At 36.4% G+C, this 17231-nt stretch overlaps 1 protein-coding gene across 3 annotated transcripts in view; it reads left to right on the top strand.

Moving 5' to 3' along the window:
* TAOK3 (TAO kinase 3) overlaps positions 1-17231 on the top strand; it is a 184085-nt gene that overhangs the window by 122261 nt on the left and 44593 nt on the right. For all 3 annotated transcript variants that reach the window (XM_007189474.3, XM_057527006.1, XM_007189476.3), the window contains 3 exons: positions 8183-8276; positions 9324-9405; positions 15730-15897. In XM_007189474.3, the coding sequence (XP_007189536.1) occupies positions 8183-8276; positions 9324-9405; positions 15730-15897 (344 nt within the window). The remainder of the gene's footprint in view (positions 1-8182; positions 8277-9323; positions 9406-15729; positions 15898-17231) is intronic.

Below are 17231 nucleotides of genomic sequence, written 5' to 3'. Positions count from 1 at the left end.
TATAATATAGAGATAACAATCCCATGAAGTAGGTGCTATTATAATGAAGATTAAAGAATTAATAAATATAAAGTACTTAAAACCTGGCCTGGCATGTAATAAGCACCATGTAAGTATAATTAATATTATATTATTCTAGGAGTATACCTTTATGGGTATAGGGAAGAATTTTTCTAAACAATATTTAAAAAATAATGACAAATATGATAACTTTTAGTACTTTAAAATATAAAGCTATATAAAACGCAAAAATTAAAAGGTAGGCATAGACTGATAGAAGGTAGTTGAAACATATCTACCCAACAGAGTATTGGCCCAGAATCTATAAAAAACTCTCACAATTTCTTTACCAAAAAGAAAAAGATAAACAGCCAGTAGAAAAATGGGCATGAATATGACCAAGCAGTTAACATTGAAAAGAAAACCTAAATGGACAACAAAGATGAGAAGATACTCTGCCTCATTAGTAATCAGGGAAATGCAAGTTAAAACTATTTCACATCAGACTGGTAAAAATTTTTTAAAGTCGAAGGTTAATGAATTTGGAGAAGCTGCTAAAGAAACAGGAACTCTCATACACTATTGATAAGAATGTAAATTGGTATAAACATTTTGGGGGGCAAGTTGGCAACATCTGGTAATAGGAATGTAAATTGGTATAACCACTTTGGAGGGCAAGTTGGCAACATCTGGTAAGGATGAGGAGGAGGAGTGTCAGTGACTCAACATTTCACTTGTAAGTATACACTTTAGAAATTTTATGCACGTACACTGGAAAATATGTGAGGCTGCAACCTTGTTTGTAGAAGCAAGAAACGGTGGAAACAACCAAATTCTTATGATGAACTGGATCTACATGTATCATCATGGGTAAATCTCAAATCATAACATTGAATAGTTAATGAACAAAGTCACTGGAGTTAGGTACAGTATGACGCCAATTATGAAAGCTTTATAAACAATTTTATATATTATTTATGAGCATATATATACTAATAAAATATCACATAGATGTAAGAGATACCATCTCAGGATAGTAAACTCTGGAGGACAGAAGAGGAATAGTTATATCTTACTTTTTTTTAGAAGAAAATATCTGAAACAAATATGACAAAATAATGTTAAATCTAAGCAGTAGGTGTCTGTTATAATACTATGCAAATTTTTTATGTATTTCAAATATCAAATAATTTAACTTTTTTAAAATTAGAAATAAATGTACATTCCTTTGGTTTGAAAAACAAAAAAACAAAAAACTATTCTCTGTGTAGCTTGGAGTTAGCAATTGTACACCATGGATTTGAATCTTGGCTTTACCAGCACTTAGCTGGCAGGACAGTCATGTGTGGCTGCACACAGCACCAGCAGGCATTCTCATAGTCTAGGCTGTGAATGACACCTTCTGGGGTTGTGTAACGTGTTGATTCTGACGATGAGACCTTGGACAATTTTCTAAACTTCCCTAAGCCTCAGTTTTCTCATCTAAATGAAAATAACAATACATATATCATAGGTATTGTCGCACCTCAATGAGATAACATATGTAAAGTGTTTAACATAGTGCTTGGCATATATCAATGCTCAAAACAGCTGATTGCATTCATATGTAGGATTATTCCTATTTTTGTCATTTATATTCTAAAGTGAACCAAAATTTTACTTGTAACACTGCAACTATAATAGCAACTCCTCAGTTTCAACACTTTAAAGGGATGTCCCCCGAGTTGAACCTTACAACTAATTAGTGCCCACCCATTGTTTCAGCAAGTTTTTTTCTTACCAAAATCTTTCTAAAATATAATATGGATTCTGCCCTTTCCAACCTAATTAAATAGAGCAAACAACACACACCCTTTTATGATGATTCAGGATTGTCATCACATCAGTTTCTGTACTATGTAGATGTAGTAATGACTGGAGTTTCAAACAGCAGTCGACATTGGCAAAATAGGGGCAGATCCCAGGAGGTACCTTAGTATTTCCTCTCTTGAGACAGGAGAGGAAATGTGCTTAATTTCTGATTTTATCATTTTATAAAAAGGAATTGAAATATATATAACAACATGCTCTCTATATCAGCCTAACTTTGATTGCCTTTTATAAAATGATTTACTGAATCAAAGAACAGAGTAGCCTTCTCCCAAATTGTCTTATCCTCCACAACAGCTAGTCCTTCAAATTGATAGATGATAGTATTAAATTATGCCTAAGAGCACAGACTCTATAGTCAGATAAACTTGAGTTCTAATTCCAGCTCTGCCATTTTTTAGTTGTATGACTTTGGTCAAGTTATTTTAACTGTCTGTGAAATTTGCATAATAAGATCCCCTACCTTATGGGGATTGTCTGGATTAAATGAAAATGTGGACTTAAAGTGCTTATTATTATATCTGGTGTTTAGTATGTGTTCAGTAAATGTTAGGCATCATCAGCACAATCCTAGTATATATCATATCTCATCAAATTTTTAATTTACATTTTAACATCTCTTTAAACTGGGAGGTATTTTACGGGCAACAGCATTTTATGATTATAATTGGCAGCATTTTGTTCTAAGTTATACATAAAATAGTGATACACCTTAAATTGCAATGCATCTTGTTGTCAATGACATCTTAGATTCAGAGAAGGATGGTAGTACATGCTCAGTTAATAGTCATAAAATAAAATTGTTACCAAGGACATTTAAATTCTCAGCAATTATTCAAACTTTATTATACTGGTAGTGTAATAAACCATACAAGTACCTCTTTGACAGCTTTACTATACATCTCTATTTCCTTGGCATTAATCTTGTTAATGGACACATAAAAGAAGGGTATTTTTTTGTAACCTGAAAGATGATTAAACTGCTGCATATATAAACCTAAGCAATGATTTTTCTAAGTTTTCTGTATGTTTCAGGTTTAATGAAATTCCAGGTACAGACAGTATACTTTAAATTTTAACTTTTAATATTGAAATTACAGTGAAAGTTGTGGATAGTGCCTGAATAATGTATTGTCCCCTTTCCTTATGATACCTCTTCTATAACAGTGTATATATATATTTTAAACATCTTTATTGGAGTATAATTGCTTTACAATGTTGTGTTAGTTTCTGCTCTATAACAAAGTGAATCAGCTATACGTATACGTATATCCCCATATCCCCTCCCTCTTGCGTCTCCCTCCCACCCTCCCTATCCCACCCCTCTAGGTGGTCACAAAGCACCGAGCTGATCTCCCTGTGCTATGCGGCTGCTTCCCACTAGCTATCTGTTTTACATTTGGTAGTGTATATATGTCAATGCCACTCTCTCACTTCATCCCAGTTTACCCTTCCCCCTCCCCATGTCCTCAAGTCCATTCTCTACGTCTGCATCTCTATTCCTGTCCTGCCCCTAGGTTCTTCAGAACCATTTTTTTTTTTTAGAGTCCATATATATGTTATAACAGTGTATATTTTTTAAAAGCCCCTAATCTGTACATTGAATCGCTGAGGTGTCATCAGAAAGCAGGAAGATGATAATGCTGCTGGCACTCTCTCTCTTTCCTGGATCAAATTCCAAGGTCCCTAAGTGGTTAAACCTGCTTTACAAATTATCTTTTGATAAATTGATCTTCCACTGAAAAACCTAGTTAAATTCATGCATCCTTGGAAGCTTCTTGGACATTGAAATTGTCCAGTCACCAGATACTTTATTTTATTTTTGTTTTTTTAAAATAAATTTATTTAATTAATTAATTTATTTATTTATTTATTTATTATTATTTTTTTGGCTGTGTTGGGTCTTGGTTTCTGTGCGAGGGCTTTCTCTAGTTGCGGTGAGCGGGGGCCACTCTTCATCGCAGTGCGCGGGCCTCTCACTGTCGCGGCCTCTCTTGTTGCAGAGCACAGCCTCCAGATGCACAGGCTCAGTAGTTGTGGCTCACGGGCCCAGTTGCTTCGCGGCATGTGGGATCTTCCCAGACCAGGGCTCGAACCCATGTCCCCTGCATTGGCAGGCAGATTCTCAACCACTGTGCCACCAGGGAAGCCCCAGATATTTTATTTTTTGAGATTATTTCAAGAGAAGTTAATCTGACACTCTTCTGTTTAAGCTATAGACCCTTAGTTCACCAGCACAGACCACGGTAGAAGCTGGCAAATGGTTCATCAGCATTGACAGGGAATTGACTGTGTTCAGAGATGCATTCTCCAAGGGATAAAAAGAAAAAAACATAAAAAACATAAATGTTGTTACATAGTTTCTCTGCTTGGAATTTTCTTCTTCCACATTATTATTGCCACTCACTGTTTGTGTTAATAAATGAATGTTGTGATGGCTGTTGAGGGGACAGTGTTATATTTAGTCTTATAAAGCTTCTTCTTCGCTTTTTTTTTCATGTTGAAATACCAGTACTATCTATTATAAAATGCACAGAATAATTGAAGAGGCACTGAGGTCTAGTGAAAAGACAAGTCTTGGAGTCTTACAGGACTGAGTTGAAATCCCAATTTAGCCACTTACTGTGTGGCTTGGTTTCATTATTTAGACTAGCTTACCCCAATTCCTTCTGTTGGGAAATTGACGTAATAATGCTTATCTTGCCAAGCTGTTGTGAGAATTATGAATAACATACCATATGTAACATACCTAAAGTGAATGCCTGACATGTAATAGGAACTCAATAAGTGGTAGCAATTATTATTATCATTAATTATTATGGTTGTCAACCATACTTGTTCATAAGAAATCTGCCTTTTCATGAAGTGTTTATCCAAAGATGGAGTACTCTCTGATCTTCTTTATTAAAATAAAGCTCAGTCTAGGTGCTCTAATTTAGCATGAGCTTCGCCAAGCAGAGCAGTGTCCAAAGGCTTCTCTGAACCTTGATCTCATAAAACATACATGGAGCATTCAGAAAAACTTGATTATTGTCTTTAAATTAAGTAAATCACTGGTTTTTTTCTTTTAATTTAGTTAATTCAGCTTTGTTACGCTTTCACCTTTTTCCTTTCTTTGGAGGTAAAATGGCTTACATATCACAAGGTAGCTTCAAAGCACTTCTGGTTCCTGTTCTGTTGCTTATCTAGAAGCTTCTATGCAGACTATTATATTCTACAGTAAAGGCTGACAAGCTTTCAGCTAAGGACCAGATAATAAGTGCTTTAGTCCTTTTAAGTAGTATAATCTCTGTCCTGACTACTCAGCCCTGCTGTTGTAGCATGAAAGCAGCCATAGACAACACATTAATGAATGGACATGGCTGTGTTCCAATAAAACTTTACAGAAACAGGCTGCTAGGTGAATTTGGCCCACAGGCCATAGTTTCCCAACCCTTGCTCCATAGTATGCTGACTTAGCAATGAACCCTGTCACTATGGCTCAGAAGATTTATGTAGTACATCTAGCAAAGGACTTGAACATAGGTGAGGCCATCTGAAACTGGTATTTAGCGAGTGCTTCTCAGACCATAGAGCTGTGTACTATGTTTGGAATGCCTTTTTTCATGATTCTCTACTAGAGCTGTTCCACCCGTAGTGTGGCTGGCTGTCTTCCTGTCTTGTTCACAACAGAGTATCTGCCACTTACAGACCTCACATTCCTGCTCCAAATCCGCTACTACCTTTCTTATTACTGTTGAATTGGGTTTTGTTGTTGTTTTTGTTCCTTCATCCTCCCCTTTCTAAATTTCTATTTTCTTCTTTCTTTAGCTCCCCTTCCCTGCTGTTTCTCCTGTGCAATTTCGTGTTCTTCTAAGCAGCTTGAATTGTATACCTTTTGCCAATGAGTGGGAGGGTTCCTATCCTTCTAATAGTGAATGAAGCCATCACATAGTATCTTGATGTAAGCCTTGCCAAGACTTAGTCACTCCTCAGTCATTTTTGTGATTTCTTGCTGCACAAAGATTCTTTGTTTGTTGACAGATTTTCTTCTTTGCCTTAATTTGCCTTACCTTCATTTACTTATCTAATAGGTATTTTGGGGCCACCCAAAATATATACCAGGTGCTGTGCTCAGCAGTGGGAATGCAAAGATGAGCATAACAGACATTGTTCCTCATGAAGTTTAGCAAACAGAACATACATTAAGTAAAGAATTACGTATATAATTAGTTATGGTTGTGATAGGTGGTAGAAAGTTAAAATATAATTTGCAATGACAGAATCTAATGGGACACCTAGTCTTGAGAGGTCAGAGAAGGCTTCCCTGAGGAAATGATTGTATGCATATAATAAGCCTTGAATAAATATTTATTAAATTAATGCAGAAATGCAACTATATTTAAGGTGAAACCTGAAGGATTGGGAAGAATTAACCAGGTAAAGTTCAGGGAACAAAAGTGAGAGGGGAGTCCAGACAGAGAAGGCAACATGTGTGAAAGGCTCTGAACTTGATTCTTTCAGTGAAGCAACAGATGCATGAGAAGAGGGGGGAAACATTGATTCTCAGAATGAAGTGCTGGAGGTAGCCAGGGTCATGTTAGGAAAGACCAGGAGACTATGTTTAAGGATTTAGACTTTGTCCTAAAAATCATGGGAATCCATTGATGGTAACATGATGAGTTCCTACTTCCACATGGTTCCAATATTTGAAGTTGTCAGAAGGCCATGCTGTAGAAACTTTCTAGAATCTACCTCCTGATAAATAAAATAAACCTGAGCCTTTTTTTTTTCATCTTCTACATTTGAAACAGCTATAAAATCCCTTTGTCCACACTGCAGCTTTCAAATTTCCACTTGTTAACAGTTCATGTCCCTATAACAGTGGTATCCATTTGGTGAGTGTAAAGTATCCTGTTGAGAAGTTAATAAACAATATTTGTGGAATCAGAGACTGTCACATTTCAAAAGTATCAGAGATCATTTAGTCAAGACTATAAGGGGCCCCTCCAGAGTATCACTGATAAATAAGTATAGTGGCCTTCTGCTGGAACTCTGCTAATAGCTTAAAGTTCACTGCTCTCAACATTATTCATTGTGGGTTTTGGGGGGGTTTTTGGTTTTGCTTTGATTTAGCACTCTGGCTTTTCATAAGTTCTTCCTTCTATGAGTAAAAATGTCTTCCCTGTTACTGTTTGTTCCCTGCCCTTAGTTCTTGTTATGTTTCTTAGAATTGCATAGAATAAGCTGAATTCACCTTTTTAAAAGTGGTTAAGAGGAGAATCTTTACTTAAAAACCAAGGTGCTCTGATGAAACCTGAGATCAGATCATGAATTTTAAAGTGGTACTATATAAAGAATCCATTAGGATAAACACAGTAGAATGAGATAGTGATTTATCTTCTGTGACATAATAACTAATAAATAGCATAAAATTAACTGTACTCAGAACTAGAACCTTATTTCTTTCCTTTGGTCAACAAATGGAGCACCTAATATTTGAATAATATCTTATTACATATGCCAGAGAATAAATAAAAGAATAAGAGTATTAGGGTTATAAGATCTTGCTCTTAGAACTTATGATTTCTTTTGAGAGAAAAGATTTGTATGTTTATATAAATGCAATAGGAGAGTGCATGCCAAGTGAGCAGTCTACTAAAAGACAGCAATAGAAATTCCAAACATGAGATCATGGTGGGCTGGGATGGAGCAAATCTTCTACTAAGAAGTATCTGATTCACTGAGTTTCTCCTTAGAAGAGGGTGGACAAAACCTTGCTTACATTGACCCTCCTTTTCCTACCTCCTTTTTACCCTCTACCCTGACTTGTACCAGTTCATTGGCCTGGGTGTGCTTTCAAATGGTGTTTACTGAATTGAATTACTTTGTCTCCCATACTGTGTTAGTGATGTTTAAGATGTTCCATTCCATAATTATCCCCTTTTTTCATTCTACTTCTCTGCTTTCTGAATTTTTTTCAATGAATACATATTTTTAATTTTAACTAAAACACACACACACGAAGATGTTCATACCTATTGTTGGAAAACAAAGTCCAGCCTTTTGAAGATACATGTGACATATAAGAAAAATTTTTTTACTCTCTTGAAGTGGGTTCTGTTAGGAGCTTTTCCAGTGTACTTTAAGATGACCAGCAGCTTCTTCTGAATGGCTATCCTGAGCGACCTTAGAGATTAAAATAAGTGGATTATGTGGCATGAGGATAATAACGAGCTATTGATTTAGTGGCAAAGCTTTGCTCATAGTTCCTTATTTCTCCATCTGCCTGATGCCTTTCAAGAACTGCTTTATCGTGTTTCTTTTCTTTCAGCGGAACGGAAGCCCCCTCTTTTCAACATGAATGCAATGAGTGCCTTATATCACATTGCCCAGAACGACTCCCCCACATTACAGTCTAAGGAATGGTAAGACTGAGCTGTTGCTTTAAATTTCTAAGAGAAGGCACCATATGTATTTGGCACTTTCATTAAATTACACTTTAAATATCTGACCTAGAAAGCATTTCATTCCTTCATTGTATGTTGTGATAACTGGCACTGATGCTTTATAAGCCTGAACTTTCTATACACACACACACACACACACACACACACACACACACACACACACACTATATTTCTGCCCTCACTATGGCTTCTACTGTGTTCTTAATGTGTGTAGGAATTGAAATTCTACCAGGTACATGCCCTGCTACCTTCCTAACCAGTCTGGTCTCTTAAGTCATGATGGTTTTGTATCGATCACCTCAGTCTTATCACTTCCCAGCAAGGATAAAGTACCCTCTCTGATGTCATTATTTTTCTAGTTGTCATTTTTTTTTCTTTACTATATGTATAAATGTGTTGAGACAGAACATATACTATCTATTCAGAAGATATATTGTTCCTTGCTGAAAATTATGACATTTTGCTAACTATTGGGGTCACAGAGTTATAGAAAAAGGGCATTGTCAAAGAAGAGTAGACAAAATGGAATTTTCAAGAGAGAAAGTGTTTTCATCCAGAAAGCATATTCCTAGGTTCTCTGTCCCTTATGCTTCAAGTTTTACTACCTGGTTATAGGTTGTGGGTGATGGAAGAGTTACCAATTGGTCATGAAGAATATAGGCTTGAGACTTATGAGTGTTGTTATCTTTGGAGAGAAAAATGTATATAAAACCGTTGTATATAAATATAGTATTTTTCATTTTATGATATAACGATTTGACCTTGCTTATATAATAAGGTATGTATATATGTTAACTAACTTGAAACTGTCCACATGCATTATCCAAAAGAATTAATTTTAGATACCTTAAACTTGAAAATGGTTCAGTTCTCCTGACATTCCAAAGTATTTTAATAAAAATCTCCTAAAATATAAAAATTTCCCTTGGATGAAAATTATTTAAAGTGATCAGTATGTTCTACAGACCCTGATTTTATTTTCTTTCAATGTATTTGCACACACAGGACAGACTCCTTTAGGAGATTTGTTGATTACTGCTTGCAGAAAATGCCTCAGGAAAGGCCAACATCAGTGGAACTATTACGGGTAATTTTTCAAGTTTATATTTGAGGAGGGGGATTTAAAGTCATGTTGTAGTGGAATATAGTAAATCATTCCCGTGGCAGCTCATCATGACAAACTGGATTAGAACATACTGCCTTGTCATTTATCCAGAGATAGTAGCTAGGCATAGAAGTAGCAAGATATGTGCTATATGTTCCCCGCAGAAAGTTTTTCCCCCATCTTTTCCCCTTTTCTTTTTTCTCCCCCTTCTTTTTGCCTTGTGACAAAGAATATTTCTCCTTTCTCTGGTCATCATTGTGATGTTCCTGTGACTGATATCTGCATGAACTTTAATGCAATGTTTTCAGGACAGAGACTGCCAGTGGTTCAGATACCAACTCTGGGATTTCAGTTAGGTTGTTGTCAAATCATCAGGCAATGAAGATATGTGATAAACATATAAAACAGACATTTGCATAGCATTGCATCACACATGTTAACTGCATTCATCAGATTTAAACGTAGCATTTTTGAGCATCTCTTTTCATGTAACATTTTATTATAGGCTTTATATACATAGGCAATGTGTTCCATTAATATCAGTGAAGTATGTGGGAGTCTTTTACAATATAAGTATCTTTTATTGGCCACAGAATAGTTCAAGTTACTTTAATCTTTTCTGCGTATGTGTTTTTCAGCACTTTTTTGTTTGTTTCTTTGTTTGTTTTAAGAAAAACTCAGGATTGTATTGCCTAAATTTGTGAAGATTAAAAATGTCAGCTGCCTTTATAATTGCACCTTAGCTAAGTCACAGATTCTTGGTTTACATTTTCTTTTTCTCAGAACTCTTATTCTGTTATTTTCTGGCTTTGAGTGTTCCTGAAGAAGTAGGTCTGAAGCTGACTAGTTTTTCTACCCAGAAGTAAGTTTTTTCTTCTTGTGAGTAACAGGCCACAACAATATGGTGACAGAAGCAACAAGGCAATGGACTCTACCTTATTCTCTTTTGATGCAGAGCCATCACATATTCTAGACATGGACTACAGACAACAGAACACCAGAAACACAGATAATATGTTTATTACTTTGAAGGAGACAAAGATTTTAAAAAAAGGACACAAACAGCACTGCCATAAAGAGAAAAAAATTATAAATTTCGGCTATAAATTAAGGAGAAAAAAAAAACCTCAAAGAAGAGGTACTACAAGCATTCAAAGATGATATTTTAGGGCAACAGACAACAGAAGGATATAAAAAACAAATGGGCAGAGGGAAAGAAAGAAACGAAAGAGAAAAATTTAAATATAGATTAAGGGACTTCCCTGGTGGTCCAGTGGTTAAGACTTTGCATTCCCAATGCAGGGTGTCCAGGTTTGATCCCTGGTCAGGGAACTAGATCTTGCATGCCGCAACTAAGAGCCTGCATGCCACAACTAAAAGATCCCGCACACGGCAATGAAGATCCCACATGAGATCCCGCATGCCACAACAAAGACCCAGCGCTGCCAAATAAGTATATTTTTTAAATAAATAAATATAGATTAAAATCATACCATAAGCAACGAACTAATATAATAAACCAACCCATTTAGGGTGTTTCCAATGGTAGATAGTCTTAGGGAAATAAAATTAAATGCAAAAGAAAATTTTCAAAAGATGATTATAGAGAACATGACATGTGTGGAAGACAGTGGAGATATATATTCCAACCTATTATTCCTAAAGAAGAAAGCAAAACACATGGAACAGAAGATATTTAAAGATATACCTGAAGAAAACTTCTTTGGAAATAAATGTTTGGCTCTTTATTTGATTTGATTTACTCTTTATGTGATGGGCCAGATCAAATGAGCCTACCATTTAGTCAACAATGTTTACTGATTGTCTACTGTGTGCCAAGCACTGTTCTAAGCACTGAAAATCATACAGTGATACAAAGAAAAAGATAGTTCCTGCCCTCCTGGAACTTATATTCTAATGAAGGAGTAAGAAAACAAACAAATGATTTGATATAATGTCAGAAAAATAAGGCAAGGACCGGGATAAAGAGTAGAACTTTACAAAGTTCTAAGGAAAAGAAAATGTAAACCAAGGATTTGTGACCCAGCTAAGGTGCTCTTCAATTTATAAAGGCAGCTGACATTTTCAAGCCTTTTCTTCTCTTAAAAGCTTCTTCTTAATTACTCAGTAACAAAATCCAGCCAATCTATTGATGAAACAAAGAGCAAGAGAGAAAGAGAAAGGGATGGAGGGAAGAAGGAAGAAAGAGTGAATTAGGAACTGGGGAAACTTGTAAAAGGACTGGTGGTGAACATTAAATTTAAGTTTGCTCTCTGATATTTATTTATTTATTACTTATTTACTATTTATTTAGCATCGTAAAGAGACTACATTCTTCATTTTGGATAGACAGTACACATTTTAGAAGATAAAAAAAATAGTGGAAGGGAGAGAATGAAAAGTAAATCTTCCCCTTCCAGGCCCTTCTCTAGAGTTAGCAACTGGTGTCACTAATTTTGTACATGTCCTTCTGGAGATATTCTACGTATATGGAAGTAAATATTCTTTTTTATTTTTGCACCAGTGGTAGCAAACTATAAACGCTGGATTTTTTTTAACTTTATAGTGTGTTTTGGGTATTGTTCCATATTACTACATGAAGAGCTATCTCATCCTCTCTAATGGCTCCATTATATACTCAAATGGACTGTAGTTTTTATAACCAACTCATTTATGGTGTTTGCAGTCTTTTGCTATGACAAACTGTGCTGGAATGAATATCCTTACGCATGTGTCATTTTGTACCTGTATATACAGATATCCAAAGAATAAGTTCTTAGAAGTGGAATTGCTAATCAAAGGGAATGTGGATTTTAAATTTAAATAAATATTGCCAATTTTCCACCAAAGAGGATGCCCCAATTTATGGTCCATTAACAAAGTACGAGTACCAAAACTTTTTGAGCTTCTAGTCAGATCAGTGAAAAACTTTTCTCACTGTCATTTTAGTTTGTATTTCTCATTGTGAATTAGACTGAGTATCTTTCATATGTTGACAAGCCATTTCTATTTCCTTTTCTATGAACTCTCTATGATCTTTGCCCATTTGTTGGGTTGTTGGGTTTTTTCCCTTAAATTTGTAGTAAATCTTGCAAATATTTTCTTCTTATTTCTCTTTTGATATTCTTTATTCTGGGCTTTTTTGGAGAGGTCATGCAGATGTTTGTTATAAGGAATTCAACTTTTTTTTTTTCTCCAGTTGGCTATCTTGCTGTTCCCAAATACTTTTAAATAATCCATCTTTTCCTCACATTTTCTTCCTGATGTTAAAATGTAACCTTCACATAGGATTAATTTAAATAGAGAACTACAGTAAAATCATTGCTGTGGTCAAAGCAGAATGTAAAACTTATATAAACATTGACAGTGTAAAAATTGAAAATGTAAAAATAATAACTAGAAAAATGTAGGGGTAGGAAAGAAATGTAAATGTACTAATTTTCCTGCTTTTCAGGGTAGATGGTCAATAAATTCTTAAACTGAAAGTCTTTTTTAAATAACTCTTATGTCTTAAAGCTTTTCACAATCTTTTTTTTTTTTTTTTCTTCTTCCCTTAACTTTAGAGGACCCTTTAGGAACTGGTAACTCTTGGTGAAGAAATTATAACTAATGTTAAGCAATTATTTTACTTCAGACGCTTCTAATTCTATTAAACTCAAATACACCTTAATTTAATAGATTATTCTTTAAATTACCATGTGTAATAAGTTTCTCATGTAAAATTATTTCTGGGTATCCATCATTCTGAGAGAGTGAGAGAGAGAGAGGGAGGGAGAGTGTCTAAAATGTTATTTCATGACTTAATATTTATTTCTGGGTGGTGGAATTTTGAGTGATTGACTTTCTTTTATGCATTTCTCTATTACTTAAATGTTCAAAGTAAACATATTTCCAAGAACAAAGAAAGCATTCTTTGAAAATGATCTGAGAACCTTTTAACTGTATGGGTTTAGAGAACAGTGAGGAGATGGGATTGCAGGCAGAGAGAACGAGAGCAAAGACATGCAGGTGTGAAATGCACAGCACGAGGCAAGAATGATTTAGACGTACGATGCATTGGGTGGGAAGGAGGAGTAGGACTAGATTGGAACCTAGAAATTCAAGCAGGAACCCCCTGTAAAGGGTCAAACTTTACGATGGAGGCAGTGAGATGTTTTTAAGACGTTGAGTATATCAGTTTTAAAATACTTAAACAAGTAAGGGTTTAATTACCTCCCAAAATAAGAAGTCCAGGACATTGGGAAAGCAGTCCAGTGATGTAAGCAGCTCAACATCTCCTCCTCTCTCCCTACTTTACCATCCTTAGTGTGTGGCCTTCGTCTTCTTGGTCACAAAATGGCTCCCCATCTCCAGGACTCAGTTTTATTCCTGGTGAGAGAAAGGAGGCAGGGCAAAGAGCAAAACAAACGCCTTCTTTTCCTGTGTCTTGCTTTTTATTCTGGAAAACAAAGCCTTCCTCTGGGGCTTCTGCCTATATCTCATTGACCAGAACTATTGGTCACGCTATTAACTGCAAAGAAGGGTGGAGTCCAACTCTTTTACTTTCTACTGCTTACAAGAAAGGAAGGTGAGGAAAAGAGGTTGGAATGGAGGATAAATGGGCCATAGTGCCTGTCACAACAAATGATATGGTCAAGTAAGTGGTAGAACACCAGAAAACAAACCCCCAGATAAAGAAACCTAGGTTGCAGCTCTAGCTCTTCCACTGTTTAGCTGTGTAAATCACTTAACCTCTCTGGGCCTAAATTTCCTCACCTTGGAAATAAAAGAATTTCTAAGAGCTATTTCTGCTCTGAAATTCAGTATCCTAGGTTATAGCTTGAAGTTTACTAAAAACTGATTTGCTCTTATCTAATTGCAAGCACTGGAGTAGCAAAATAATTTACTTTCTCCCTTTCGTCTCCTCTTGAAATATGCAGGCTACACTTCCTTCTGGGAATGGTGTTTCATTTTCAGAAAGGACTCTTTGCAGAGGAAGAGATATTTTATAAAAACGGGAGCAAAAGCCACAATTCCCCGGACAGCAAAGTCAGGGTGAAGAACCACAAGACATACAGATTTTTTTCTCACAGTGGTCCTGCTCCTCTTCTATATCTGTTTAACTTATAAAGAAATTAAATCTATTCCATCATCTAAGGCTACCACATTACATCTCATTTTCCCAATATCTTCAAATTATAATTTCACGTAAGTGAATTTTCCACATAACTGAAACTTTTCCTTTAAAAAACAAAATTCCCTCCTCCTACTTTTGATCATTTTCTGTGGTAATCTTGTCAAAATACATGATGTGCTTCTCTGCCTTCTTGAAGAAAGCGTAATGAATATACTTTCACTTCTTGATGGCTCAGAAACAATAGCATTTCATGAAGTCTTGTAGTATAAAAGGACTGTATGAAGAACATTTGCCCCTTTGCAAACTAGCCCACAAACCTTGGTTCATTCTTATTTGGTTGGTTGGTTGGTTGGTTGGTGTGTTAATCATGGAATTTCCCTCTCTCTACTGTCAGGCAGTCAGAGAACTTTCAAAGGACTCTTCTTTCGGCAACAAGTAACCCTCTAACAGTTCTCAGTCCTTTATTCTCCCACTTCTGTTCCCTCTTTCTAAACTGCTGTAGACTGAGAAACCAGGAAACCAGAATATGTCTTAAAGATCGTTGATAATATTGAAAGTGAAGCCCGTTTATACCAAGAAAAACTTAAGGACTTTGGGGCGGATATTTTTACTTCTCGGAGACCCTTTTCCCTTATTTCTGGTTATACAGCTCTGTAAAGAGAAGATAAAGTTGCCAGAATTCTGACTTCTGGATATATGGAATAGCTGCCATATTTTCAAGCATACGCTATATATGACCACAGAAATAGAAAACAAAATATACACAAGTCTGTTTTTAAAAGGGTAGCATAGGGTGGGGAAGAGGATTGAGGCAGATTATAACAAGAATATTCTATACTCTGCATTCTTTTGCTTATTATGTAGTTTCAGATTTGAAAGTCACAAGCTCTCAGCTACTATTTAAAGTTCTAGTAATTGTTACTACTTGTATGGTAAAGGAAACCTCAAGAATTCTCGAGTAAATTCTAGGACAAGTCCACAAAATGGGGCTTGAGGAAGAAGAGAAAAGCATAGTTACCGCTCTATGAGATTTATAAAGATGACAGGCTACATGAAATGAAAATCATATCTTGTTATTTCTTCAAAATCCACAGAGCTGTTTTATGTCTATTTACTTTTATATCTAATTCTAGCACCTAAAACTATGTCTCCTCATCATCAGTTTCTGTTTTTTCTCCTCCCTCAATTAGCATGACTTTGTTCGACGAGACCGGCCACTACGTGTCCTAATTGACCTCATACAGAGGACAAAAGATGCTGTTCGTGAGCTAGATAACTTACAGTACCGGAAAATGAAAAAAATCCTTTTCCAAGAGACACGAAATGGACCCTTGAATGAGTCACAGGAAGATGAAGAAGTAGGTTGAGTTTATTTTAGCAGGCACTTATAGAATGCCTACTATGTGAAAATGTTCTGGACTGGCGCGCTATGAAAAACACTTTGGGGAATAACAATGTAATTGATGTTCTCTGCCTTAAGAGACATGCAGAGTTGCAGAAGAGACATTCATAAAATAACTCTTATATAAGGCAAAATATGAAAAATGCTGTAGAGGGAGAGCACACGGCAGGGGTGCATAGTGGGGAGAGAAAAAGTCATCAGCTGGTGGGGATTAGTGAAGAGGTGGGCCGTTTTTGACAGGCAGGCCTAGGGCATTTTAGACTCAGGGAAGTGCGGTGCTTTAGGAAGATTATCCTGGCATCAGAGTGTAAGATGGATTTGAATAGGTAACAATCTGGATAATAATCCATGCAAGAGGCAGTAAGGGTAGTGTCTATGGGAATCAGGGGAAAAGGAACACTTAAGAAACACTGCAGAGGTAGATTTCATAATACAGTGCTTCTCATTGACAGTGACAGATGAGGAGGAATTTACGGTGACTCTGAGCATTTGAGCCTAGGTGACTAGAGTATGTCAATACCAAGAACAGAGAAAAAGAACCGAGAAGAAAGAGTAGGTTAAGCATGATTTCAGTTTGATGCCTACTGAGTCTAAAGTTCCTGGCATCATATGCTGACACAGTGTACAGATGGAGTTTTTTTTTTGTTTTTGTTTTTGTTTTTAATATAGGCCATATGACATGATCTCAATATTAGAGGCAAGGATGCATCTTTTTTTTTTTTTTTTTATAGTTACTTTATTTATTTATTTATTTATTTTTGGCTGTGTTGGGTCTTCGGTTCGTGCGAGGGCTTTCTCTAGTTGCGGCAAGCGGGGGCCACTCTTCATCGCGGTGCGGGAACCGCTCTTCATCGCGGTGCGCGGGCCTTTCACTATCGCGGCCCCTCCCGCTGCGGGGCACAGGCTCCAGACGCGCAGGCTCAGTAGTTGTGGCTCACGGGCCGAGCTGCTCCGTGGCATGTGGGATCTTCCCAGACCAGGGCTCGAACCCATGTCTCCTGCATTAGCAGGCAGATTCTCAACCACTGCGCCACCAGGGAAGCCCCAGATGGAGTTTTTAAAGAAAGATGACTTTCTGGTTTCTCATTCAAATAACTTAAGAAGGATTGGTCGAAGGGAAGGGTAATGACAATTGGGACACCTGAATGGAGATGTCTAGCATTTGGTTGGGAAATACAGATCCAGAACATAGGAAAGAGGTCTGGGTAAAGGATAATTGGATGGGGGACAAGGAATTAAAATGATGATGAATCAAGGAGCTGAATGTAGAATGAGGCGAGGGTCCATGCC

Source organism: Balaenoptera acutorostrata, chromosome 13 (genome assembly GCF_949987535.1).
Source record: "Balaenoptera acutorostrata chromosome 13, mBalAcu1.1, whole genome shotgun sequence".
Taxonomy (NCBI): Eukaryota; Metazoa; Chordata; class Mammalia; order Artiodactyla; family Balaenopteridae; genus Balaenoptera; species Balaenoptera acutorostrata.
The sequence above is the reverse complement of the archived record's forward strand: the minus strand, read 5'-3'. Positions and strand labels throughout refer to the sequence as shown.